At 45.2% G+C, this 12,591-nt stretch overlaps 1 protein-coding gene across 1 annotated transcript in view; it reads left to right on the top strand.

The window, feature by feature from the left end:
* Positions 1–4,612, top strand: part of LOC135095766 (brain tumor protein-like) — a 5,256-nt gene extending 644 nt beyond the window's left edge. Inside the window, 4 exon segments of the mRNA XM_063996852.1 lie at positions 1–1,058; positions 1,060–1,260; positions 1,263–1,901; positions 2,433–4,612. The exon segment at positions 1–1,058 is cut by the window's left edge and continues 288 nt beyond it. Of these exon segments, the coding sequence (XP_063852922.1) occupies positions 1–1,058; positions 1,060–1,260; positions 1,263–1,901; positions 2,433–2,729 (2,195 nt within the window). The 3' untranslated portion in view covers positions 2,730–4,612.
* The last annotated feature ends 7,979 nt before the right edge of the window (positions 4,613–12,591 follow it).

The raw sequence follows: 12,591 nt of genomic DNA, 5'->3' as shown, positions 1-12,591 counted from the left end.
GCTGCCTGGACTGTGCCAAGCTGCTGTGCCCACACTGCGTCATGGCGCACCAGTACATGCATTGCTTCGAGGGCCACCGTGTCATGACGCTGGCCGAGCTGGCCCAGCGCGACGAGCGGCCCGTCACCTGCATCCGCCACAAGGGTGAGCCGCTCAAGTACTTCTGCGTGACCTGCAGCGCACCCATCTGTGTGGACTGCACCCTGCTGGAGCACCCCAAGGGCCTGCACGAGCACGAGGCGCTGCACGACGCGGCGCCCAAGCACCTGGACCAGATTTGCCACGCCATGGAGGGCGGCCGCTCCCGCGCTGCCGACCTGCGGTCCTGCGTGAAGGCCGTGGAGGGGTCCAGCGGCCGCCTGCAGCAGCAGTACGAGAAGGCCCAGAGTGAGATCCAGGACACCTTTGCCTTCTACACCACGGTGGTGGAGGAGCGCAAGAGTGAGCTGCTGCGGGAGCTGGACAGCCTGTACCATGCCAAGCAGGTCTCCCTCTCCGTGTTTGCCCAGAAGGCGCAGGAGTGCGTGGACAAGCTGCTCTCCACCTGCGACTTCGTGGACAAGCTGCGGAAGTACGCCAACACCACGGAGGTGCTCATGTTCCGCAAGCTGATCGAGGGCAAGCTGGCAGAGCAGATGGGCAAGAACTTTGACCTGGGCATGCAGAACGTCAGCGACCTGGAGTTTGTGTCAAACTACCCCGCCATCCAGGTGGGCGTCCGCAACACATTCGGCTACATCCGCTCCTCCTCCGACATCCAGGTGGGCCCCGCCAAGTTGCCACCCATCGCCCGGCCCTCCTCCTCCGCCTCCGTCAGCAGCATGAACAGCATCAACAGTTGCCTCAACGGCCTGTCCGGCCTCACCACGTTGGCCAACGGCGGCGGCGGCGGCGGCCTGGCCCCGGGCCACCATGGAGCCATCCCTGTGGTGTCCAGCGCAGCACAGGTGGCCAACGGCATGACGGCCGGCCTGGGCGGCGCCGCGCTGGGCTCAGCCCTCGGCGGCGGTCTGGCCAATGGCCTGGCCAATGGCTTCTCTGGCCTGGGGGGTGGCGGGGGGCGGGGGCGTGAACGGCAACCTGAACGGCGTGCTGGAGCGGCCGTACAGCAGCAGCCAGCTGTCTGCGCTGCTGTCCAAGCGCTTCAGCTCCTCACAGTCGCTGGGGCCATTCTCCACCAGCCTGGGCGACCTCAACATGAACGGCCTCTCCTCCTACGAGAAGTGGAGCTGCGGCGGCGGCGGAGAGGGGGTGTTCAGCGGCGGTGGGGAGGGCGGGGGGTGGGGGCGCCGGACCCTGTGCTGCATGACCTGTCCCACAAGCTGCTGTCGTGCTCCATCTTCCCGCCACGCTCGCAGATCAAGCGTCAGAAGATGATCTACCACTGCAAGTTTGGGGAGTTTGGCGTGCTGGAGGGGCAGTTCACGGAGCCCAGCGGTGTGGCCGTCAACGCGCAGAACGACATCATCGTGGCCGACACCAACAACCACCGCATCCAGATCTTCGACAAGGAGGGCCGCTTCAAGTTCCAGTTTGGCGAGTGCGGGAAGAGGGACGGCCAGCTGCTGTACCCCAACCGTGTGGCTGTGGTGCGCACCAGCGGCGACATCATCGTGACGGAACGCAGCCCGACGCACCAGATACAGATATACAACCAGTACGGCCAGTTTGTCCGCAAGTTTGGCGCCAACACGCTGTGCTACCCGAGGGGCGTCACGGTGGACCACAAGGGCCGCATCATCGTGGTGGAGTGCAAGGTGATGCGGGTGATCATCTTCGACCAGTATGGAACCGTGCTTCACCAATTCAACTGTCCAAACCACCTTGAGTTCCCGAATGGTGTAGTGGTTAATGACAAGCAGGAAATCTTCATCTCTGATAATAGAGCACACTGCGTCAAGGTGAGGATGTCTGTCTGTCTGTCTGTCTGTCTGTCTGTCTGTCTGTCTGTCTTACTTAGCCTAACATAACCTAAGTGTGTGTGTGTGTGTTTCACCTGTCACTATAACTGTCTGTCTGTCTGTCTTACTTAGCCTAACATAACCTAAGTGTGTGTGTGTGTGTTTCACCTGTCACTATAACTGTCTGTCTGTCTGTCTTACTTAGCCTAACATAACCTAAGTGTGTGTGTGTGTGTGTGTGTGTTTCACCTGTCACTATAACTGTCTGTCTGTCTGTCTGTTTGTCTTAGCCTAACATAACCTAAGTGTGTGTGTGTGTGTGTGTGTGTTTCACCTGTCACTATAACTGTCTGTTTGTCTGTGTGTGTGTGTGTGTGTGTATGTGTGTGTATCAGTGTGCCAGGATGAGTTGTATGCACACACACACACACACACACACACACACACACACACACACACACACACACACACACACACACACAAAACAACCAGAAACCCAAACACAAACCTAACGACCCAATTTCCCCACAGGTGTTCAACTACGAGGGTCAGTACCTGCGTCAGATTGGCGGTGAGGGCGTGACCAACTACCCAATTGGTGTGGGAATCAACAGCCAGGGGGAGGTTCTCATAGCGGACAACCACAACAACTTCAACTTGACTTTGTTCACTCAGGAAGGTCAGCTGGTGTCTGCGTACGAGTCGAAGGTCAAACACGCACAGTGCTTCGACGTGGCCCTCATGGACGACGGTTCGGTGGTTCTAGCCAGTAAGGACTACCGGCTGTATGTCTACCGGTATCTGCAGGTGCCCCCTCCACACATGTGAACCGGTAGAGCCGCCGCCGCCGCCGCTGCCGCATATCTTATCGTTATCTTCGCTCCCTCAAATAGTCTATTTTTAATACATTGTGGTTATAGCTGTTTGTAATGTCTGTCTTGACAACCCCTGACCCACGCCAAGGTTTTTCACAAGTTTTCCCATAATTATCCTAGAAAATACCCCTGTTTAGTCCAAAGCGCCCCAGGTTTTCACGGGTGCCCCAGAAAATTGCGCTGTTGAGTCTGTTACACCCCAGTTTTCACCCTAGAGAACTATCCCTGCTGACTCATAATTAACCTAGTTTTTTGCAAGTTTCCGCCCTGATTACCCTAGTTAAAATCCACATTGGCCCAATTTACCCACGGATTTTGTAAGTTTCCCTGGAAATTACCCTAGGAAACCACGATTTACTCAAATTCACTGATCTTTTAAGTTTTCCCCCATAAAGTACCAGAGAAAATGACCCCCTATTCCCTCCCCCCTTGTCCCTACCAGCCCCCCAACCCAAGTGTCTCCCTTTCTCTCTCCCTCTCTCTATCTCTCGCTCGGGGCAGCTTTGTTCTTCCCCGCTAGTCAGATTCTTCACTTGCTCTTTCTTGTTCCATCTCTCTCTCTATATACATTGTTGTTTTTGTTTTGTTGGTTTTTTTATTTATTTATTTATTTTCTCGATATTATTTTGTTAGTGTCGTCTTACTGAATTCTTTACTGATTTTTTTTTTATTTTTTGTTAGTTTTCGTTTATTTATTTTTTTATTTGTTTTTTTTTTTTTTTGTTTTTCTTTTCAAGTTGGCCGCCACCACAGCCAGTAGTCATGTAAATAAGTGTTTTCATTTTTACCATACCAGTTCAGTTTTTTTATTAAGTTTATTATACACAAACACACAAACACACACACACACACATGTACGTACAGACAAAAAAACAGAGTAATAATAATAATAATGATAATAATAATAATGAAGATTTAGTTTTTGTTGTGCTCTAATTAATAGTAATAATGATTAATGATGAAGATGATGATTTCCAAGTTGTGCCATTGTGTCATGAAACAGTTCCTTATTCACACAAACAAACAAACACACAAAAAAATACAACAACTATTTTGACATCTAAACACAAACAAACCCAATTTCTCTCTTTCTCTCTTTCTTACCCATTCACCCAGCCACCCACCTACCACTGTCTCTCCCTCACCCAGCTCTTCCCATTGTCTAATTTATGTTCAATTCTCAATATCTTTATTTATTAACTTATTATAAGACTAGGAAACAGTTTAAAATATTGTCATTTCTTGAAGAAGGAGGAGAAGGAGGAGGAGAAGAGGAGAAGAAGAAGAAGTTTGAAGGAGGAGAAGGAGGAGGAGGAGGAGGAGAAATAGAAGGAGGAGTAGGAGGAGGAACTGTCAGAATAGACACCCACTGTTGTTCTGCATTTGTTAGTTTGTAAGGGAGATATGCATGCGAGCTTGTGTCAGATATAATGGGTTGGGGGGTCAGCCAGGCTCCCCCCAGTCTCTACTAGATTATAAGGTGTTGTAGAATGTTGTTAGATTTTGGAGAGGAACCAAATTGTGTACTACTACTATTACTACTACTACTATTGCTACTATTTATACATTACTACTGTTACTGCTGCTACTGGTACTACTATGACTACTACTACTACTGTTGTCATTTACTGGAAAAACTTGAATTTTCTACTACTACTACTTCTACTACTACTACTACTACTACTACTACTGCTTCAGCCCCAGTACAGTTGGGTTAGGAAGCTATGTCATTACTACTACTACTACTACTACTACTAAATCTCTCTCTCTCTCTCTCTCTCTCTCTCTCTCTCTCTCTCTCTCTCTCTCTCTCTCTCTCTCTCTCTCTCTCTCTCTCTCTCTCTCTCTCTCTCTCTCTCTCTCTCTCTCTCTCTCTCTCTCTCTCTCTCTCTCTCTATGAACCATATTCACATAATTTACAATACTCATTTATTTATTTATTTTGTTAATTTTTCTCTGATATGCCATGGCTTCCTAGGATGACTGTATTAATGGCATTGTTTCTTGAAGATAATGACCAATGATAATGATAATGATGATGATGATGATGCTTAGGTCTGCTGCTGCAATGCTTACGAATCTCTCGTCTCTCGGAATTCTTGAGAACGGACTGGCTTAATTCGAAGGCAAAGGTTTTCAGTGGTGTTTTTATTTTATTGATTATTTCACAGCTTTTATTTTTGATTTTATGATTACAGTGGTTTTTAAAAAGGCTTTTGAGTTCTGGTGTTTTTTAAGAGTCTGTGGGTGTTAGTGGGGTTTCCAAGGGTGTTTTTTTTCCTGTTCCAGTAATATTTTTAGCAAGATTTGGAAGTCAGTGGGGTTTTCAAGGGTGTTTTCATGGTTCCAGTGACAGTTTAACAGTCTCTATATTTTTAACAATCTGCAATTGGAGTTATTTGAGTTTTCAAGGGTGTTGTCATGATTCTAGTAAAGTTTTTAGCAAGATTTGGAAGTCACTGTGGTTTTCAAGGGTGTTTTCATGGTTCCAGTGACAGCTTAACAATCTAACCACATTTTAACAAGCTACACTGGAGTTTTGAAAGTTTAGCATGTATATTTTTTTAGCAAGGTGTTCTAGAAGCTGCCAGGGTTTGCTAGAGTGTTAAGCTTTGTTTGTAGTTGAGGTACACTCCAGTAAAAGCTGACCAACTCCCCCACAGCCTGTCAGAAAATCATTGACAGTTGAAAGAAGCTCTGAGAGAAATTTTACAGTTATTGTGGCTCTCAACTGCGTCTCAACTCCAGTGACAGCTAAGAATAGTATTTGGAATGGCAGGTAATGGGGAGGAAACAGTTGAAACAGATATTTGTGCAGGTGTCATAGTTCCCAGGTGTTAGAAATTGGAAAAAAACACCCTTGAAAACTAAGCCAAACTAGACCAAACTATATTCCAGACGTAAACTAAGAAAATTACAGTCAAGACATAGACTAGTTGAGGCTATTACAGTTTCCAAACAACAGTAATTAAAAAAAAAAAGACCCTTGAAAATTAGACCACATTCTGAACACAAACTAAGAAAAAAATAAATAGTGGAAATTATCATTTAGCAACACCCTTGAGGACCCAAACCAGGGCAAAACAAATTAAACCAACCATTTAAACCCTAAAAAAGCACCCTTGAAAACCCCAACCAAGCCAGGCCAAGCCAAAGTAGACCATCGCAGAATCCGTAACTCCCCACCAAGAGCCATGGAGCTTAGACGAGAGACGTAAACATTGCAAGACCAGTTATTAAGATTACGTTAATTGTACCACCCAAACCACTCACTTGTTACAACTCCCCACACGCCGCTGCTGGACAGAAACTAACCAAATAACCCGTGTTTTATATCAAAATAGAGTCTGTACCCTGAATGCTACATGGCCTGCCCCTGTGAGGACCCCGGGGAAGGCGTGTGCTACCCTTGGGGCCTCCCTGCGTGGGCTGCCCTATCCCGTGTTCTGAGATGTCCTTACTTAACGAACTGACTTAGAAATGACTCCTGGGTTTGCTGAATAGGAAACTTGAGACAGATTAACTTGTTCTGTGAAGGTCTGGACTGTGTTGTGAAGCTTGGCGGGAACTCAAATTGTCGTTCAAGCTTTTTTAAGTTCTGTTCAAGCTTGGGGGGAACCTGAAGGCCCTCTGGCAAGCTTGTCTGAGTTTCGTTTGAGCTTAGGGTGAGCTTAAGTTTGTCAGCTTTTATTAGAAAACTTGTTACATTCAAGCTTACCAGAACTTCAGTCCCTAAGCTTGCAGGATTTTAAGAACGTAATGATTTCAAGCTTGTAATGACTTGAGTAACAACCAAGCTTATGAGAATTTAAGTATTTCAAGCTTAGAGGAACTTCCAGTCAAGTTTTAATGAAGCTTATGAGAATTGAAGTGACATCCAAGCTTATTACAACTGCAGGTGTGTCTAAGCTTAGAAATTCTTACATTTTCAAGCTTGTGAACTTAAGATGTGTTAAAGCTTGGATATTCTTAGGTTCTCAAGCTTATACGAACTTAACCAGCCAAAAAAGCTTAAGTTTCTCAAGCTTTCAAGAACTAAGAACACTGAAAAGACACCCAAGCTTACTAATTCTTATGTTTTCAAGCTTATTGGAAGTTAAATGGCATTTAAACTTATGAAAACTTAGAACACATCCAAGCTTATATGACCAACGGTGCTTGTGTTACATTTAAGCATACGGGAACTTAACAAACACCCAAGCTTAGGAATTCTCAAGTTTCCAAGCTTACAAGAACATCATACTCAAGCTTGTGGGGACTTGAGACACATCATAGCTTGCAAATTTCTTAAGTTCTCAAGCTTATACAGACTTAAACAGCCAAAAATCTTACGTTTCTCAAGCTTATAAGAATTTAAAACATCGTATCCAAGCTTTTGAGGGCTTAATACCCAAGTTTACAAATTCTTAAGTCTTCAAGCTTGTCGGAGCGTGATCCCCCTCTCAGCTTGACAATCAAAGCCATTGGTGAGGACAGAAAATGTAAAGCGAACCCATTCTTATTAATACAACTTATGCTGTGACCGCCGCCACCACCGCCACCACCACCACCGCCGTTCCGTTCAGCGGCGGCGGCGGTGGTGACGGCGGCAACAGCACGTAACCTTGAACACACGAGACAAGGGGCCAAATTAATCGACAGTTGATAGTGATATTTACTACTACTACTACTACTACTATTACTACTACTACGACTACTACTTCTATTGCTACTATTATTATTGAAATTTGTGTCTCCATTCAACGTTTTTTGTATGTTGAAATGCGTGTTGCTTGATAGAAGATGGGGAAGAAACGACGTATTTTCAAGATTGTTCTGTGTATGTAATATGCGTACTACTATGAAAGAAAACGGAAAATAAATGCACCTAGACGCGTAAAGAACAAACAATTCGTAAGGAAACGTCTCTTTTCAACCATTTTGTATGTTAAAACACGCCAAAATACACGTAATCTCAACTTATATATATTAAACGCATACAAGAAGAAAATAACAAAAAAAAAAACACGTATATCCAACTGCATTATGTGTTAAAACGCGTATTACAAGAAGAAGAAAACAAAAAACACACATCAGTTCAACATTTTCGTACGTAAAACACGTATTAGCAAACCAACAGAAAACGGGAGACAAAGCGTATCTCTGAACTTTTTGTACCTTGAAAAGCGCACTGACGCCACTACAGGTTTAGGACATATTGTGTCTTGTCGAAACACATCTGTAGCGACCAGCCTCCTCTGTCTCTATCCCTCCCCACCCGTGCCCCCCCAGAGCCTTCCTTAGGTAGTGTAGTTAAATTGTATAGCTGTATTTGTTAGATACCTTCGTGGTTATGCTATTTTTTGTACTCTGCTTCAATATACTAGTAGGTGATTATACAAGCTCAACCCTTTTCAAATGACCGATCTTTAAAAAAAGCCCCAGTGTTTTGTATCCCTCTTACCATCTTGTGACTTCCTCTCGCCCCCCCTCCCCCCACTCGCCACTACCACCACCACCACCACCACCACCACTACCACCACCACCGTCTTTATTGCCTTAAATCTCCAGTGTTGTGCCGTGTCAAACCAGGTCTTAGCCAGGTCAAAAAGCGAGGTCAGCTCTTCTCCTAACCTTACCTAGCCTAACCTAACCTGACCCAACCCCACAAGCAAGACCAATTTATGAAAGAATCACATTTGTTTAGACTATAAAAATGACCAATTATGTGGCGGTGTGTTTGCGTGTACGTTTGTGTGTGTGCTTGCGTGTGCGTTGTGATGGCGTGTGTGTGTGCGTGTGTGTGTGCGCGCGCCGCCCTCGTAGGAGAAGCTGTTTGAATCTCGTTTGTAAAATAATATTTTTTTATTTATACAAAGTTTTTTTTTTATTTCTGTTGTTGTTTGGTGGTACGGGATGATGGTTGTGTTTGTTTGTTTGTTCGTTTGTTACCACATGTACTTAGGGGCTTGCGTGCCCCCCACCACCCCCCCTCATCTCCCCCTCCTGCCCTCCCCTACCCATCATCAGCTTCCCTTCCCATCCCCTCCCACTAACACCACCACCATCACCACCACCACTGCTGCACACACACACATACACACACACACACACACACAAAACAAAACAAAACAGAAAAAAACAGGATATTATGAGCTTAACCACACACACAAACACACACACAAACACCAACCCGCCAAAAAAACACAGTGCTGGCTGGCTGAGTGGCTTCATGAAAACAAACCAATATACATATCTAAAAAAAAACAAAAAAACGAAAAAAAAAATTTATCCCAAGCCTAACCCGAACCTAACCTAACACCCTTATCCCTGTTACCATTAAGATCCCAAGGGCTGTGTAGGGCAAAATTTGAGTAGGCCGATCTGCCCTTAGCCCAACATAGACTAGTCAGCCTCTTAGGTGGCAAAAACAGGCGTTGATGGTGCAGAGTAACCGTTGGTTGTAAGTGACCAACGTCATCCTCTCTAGTTAGTGACTGTGTTTGTAATCTGTTTTAGGTTTAGATGATATGAATGTAGATGAATTGTAGATGTAGAAGAGGGGAGGAAATTCTTGTCTTTCACTCCTTTTTCCTCTCAGACTGTCAAAAATCGAGGGGCCTTGTGTGTGTGTGCGCGCGCGTGTGTTTTCCTCCCAGTCAGGCAGTGGTTTCTCCTTCAAGCCTCCGTGTAGCTTCGATGTTGTTCGTCTGCCAACATTCCAGTCAATTGTTGTATTTTTAAATATTTATTGAGGCTTGGGAGCTATGGAGCTGTCTGTCTGTCTGTCTGTCTGGCTGTCTGGCTGGCTGGCTGTCTGGTTGTCTGGCTGGCTGTCTGTCAAGCCACAAGCACATTTGACACAAGCCTGGTGCATATCAGATTTGTTTTAGACTTGATAACAGATAAACACAGACATGCGGTGGACAGACTGTTATACGCGCACACACATAACACACACATACACACACACATACACACACTCATGCACGCACACGCTTCCGGACTCGCTCTCTCTCTACACACACACACACACACACACACACACACACACACACACACACACACACACACACACACACACACACACACACACACACACACACACACACACACACACACACACACACACACACACACACACTGGCCCCGTCAGATCATTTCTTCACTTGACATTGGCCTTTCTGAAGCAAGTCTTCGTTGGTATCTACTTAAAAAAAGGTTCCAAAGTCTATTTTTTCACCTTTCTACAGTCCAAAAGAATTATGTAGTTTGCCGGCGGCCGAGCGGGGCGCGGCATGGCGGTGGCAGGCCGAGTTGCCGCCGCTGCAGCTGCAGCCGCCGCCTTGCCGCGCCGCCTTGCCGCGCCACCCTGCTGGCCGCCCTAACGTTAAGAACCATGGATGCCCAAGCTCTCCACTGTTGACACGTTGAAATACTTAACCAAGAGATGAAACATTCCACTATTTTTGCTGTTTTTTCTATCTGTTTGTATCATGTTACTTTTGTAGTAGTGCTGCTTGTAGCCCGGGCGCCACGCTGGCCGGAGCGGGGCGCGCCCCAGCCCCCGGCCAGCGCGGGTGTTGCCGCCCGACAGATGTGTGTTGCTATTTTTGCTAAAGGACCCTTGTGTTGAGGAGTAGTAAGGATTATTGTGCCTAGTCCAAGATCAGGAACCTGCCTCCCGGGGGGCGGCGGCCCCCGCGCCGCGTCGCGGCCGCCACAATCAAAACACGCGCCGTGCGCCGCCGGGCCGGCCTGGCGCCCCCGCCCCCCTCCCGCCGGTAACTCTGTGGTGACGGCAGCTTTTGTAGTGAGTGTTTGTAACGTAACCCTGTTGATAACGTGTAAGGTACAAGCCGTACGTACGTGTGTCAAGTTAAGGCTACCCATACCCTAACCCTACCCCTCCCTCCCTACCTCCCTCCCTCCCTCCCTCCCTCCCCGCCCCTGCCCCTCCCTCCCTGCCTCCCTCTCCCCCGCTCCTCCCACCGGTCTGTAGTATGCAAGCGTTGTCTAGCCGCCCACACAGGACCCCCCCAGACCGCCGCCGCCGCCGCCGCCGCCGCCGCTGGTCAGACGATGTGTGTGTGTCATTGTTCACCAAAAAACATTACAAAAAAAAAACAAAAAAAAATGCCACAAAAAACAAAACAAAAAAGAAAGAAGAAAGTTTCAGTTTTATTTTTGGTATATGCGATAATGATAATGATAATAATAATAATAAACCTTAAAAAATACTGTTACAGAATAATAATAATAATAATAATAGTAATCAATACAATATCGGTCTCTTTGTAGTTCAACTTTTCTTGTTAACTTGTAGAAGGAAAGGAAGAATGCGCTATAGCCAGACGCGCACACACGCACGCACACACACACCCAAAACACACCCAAAACACACCAAACCGTACCAAAACACACCAAAACACACCCAAAACACACCCAAAACACACCAAAACACCCAAAACACACCCAAAACACGCGCACACACACCCAAAACACGCGCACACACCCTCACGCACCCTAATCTTCCAGACAAGAGTGCCACAGGAATGTAACATGAAAAAAAAAAAAACTGGCTTGACGTTTCTCTTCCACCCTTCGTTGTTAATATGTTACTAAAAAGAATCTTGGGCAGTTTTTTCCCTCCCCCATGAAGTTAAGTGTTGCCAAGACCGGCGCGAGTCTGTCTGTCTGTCTGTCTGTCTGTTTTGCGATTATTTATTTATTTATTTATCTCTCTTTCCAGTTTTTTCCTTTTTTATTTTTTCTCCCTTTTTTTTCCGTCTAGTTTTTTCCGTCTTATAATTTCTTATTTTTATATTCTACCGTCGCTGCATTCTCTCTCTCTCTCTCTCTCTCTCTCTCTCTCTCTCTCAATCTCTCAATCTCTCTCAGTCGGCCACACTGACAACAATTACACAGGTTTGAAAAATATAACTGTTTTCTGCTCTAGTTGAATCTTGCCGACCAATTGAGCTATTATTCAGGCTGGTAAAGGGACCATAGGGGTGTGTTAATTCTCTCTCTCTCTCTCTCTCTCTCTCTCTCTCTCTCTCTCTCTCTCTCTCTCTCTCTCTCTCTCTCTCTCTGACGTTAAAAATTATCATTATTACAAGTTTGTACTTAAAAATTATTAGTTTTCTTTTAGTTTTGTGTATTATTATTATTATTATTATTATTATTATTATTATTATTATTATTATTATTATTATTATTATTATTTATTATTGTGTTTTGGTCTCTCTCTCTCTCTCTCTCTCTCTCTCTCTCTCTCTCTCTCTCTCTCTCTCTCTCTCTCTCCTCTCTCTCTCTCTCTCTCTCTCTCTCTCTCTCTTCTCTCTTTCTCTCTTTCTCTCTCTCTCTCCACACACATACACAGTTTGATCTAAGTCATAAAATAATAATAATAATAATAATAATAATATTAATAATAATCAACTGTAATTATTTGTAATGAATCTCATTATTATTATCTATCTATTTCTCTTTCGCTAATTAAAGTAGAAAAATCTATCTTCTCTATCTCTGTTTCTCTATATTTATTTCCGTTTTTTCTCTATCTATCTATCTATCTATCTATCTCCATTTTCTTCTATCTACCTTCGTCTCTGTTTTTATTTATTCTTCTTCTATCTATCTATTTCATTCTATCTTCGTCTCTATCTCCATTTCTTCCGTATTTATCTATTTTCTCCCGTATTTTTTTTTATCTATCTATCTATTTTCTCCTATCTAGCTTCATCTGCATCCATTTTCCCCCCCAATTTCTGTCTATCTCCTTCTGTTTCGCTGTTGAAGCATACAATGAACACAAACATTCAGATTATTGA

The sequence above is a fragment of the Scylla paramamosain genome, unplaced genomic scaffold (assembly GCF_035594125.1).
Source record: "Scylla paramamosain isolate STU-SP2022 unplaced genomic scaffold, ASM3559412v1 Contig1, whole genome shotgun sequence".
In the NCBI taxonomy this organism is placed as follows: Eukaryota; Metazoa; Arthropoda; class Malacostraca; order Decapoda; family Portunidae; genus Scylla; species Scylla paramamosain.
The sequence above is the reverse complement of the archived record's forward strand: the minus strand, read 5'-3'. Positions and strand labels throughout refer to the sequence as shown.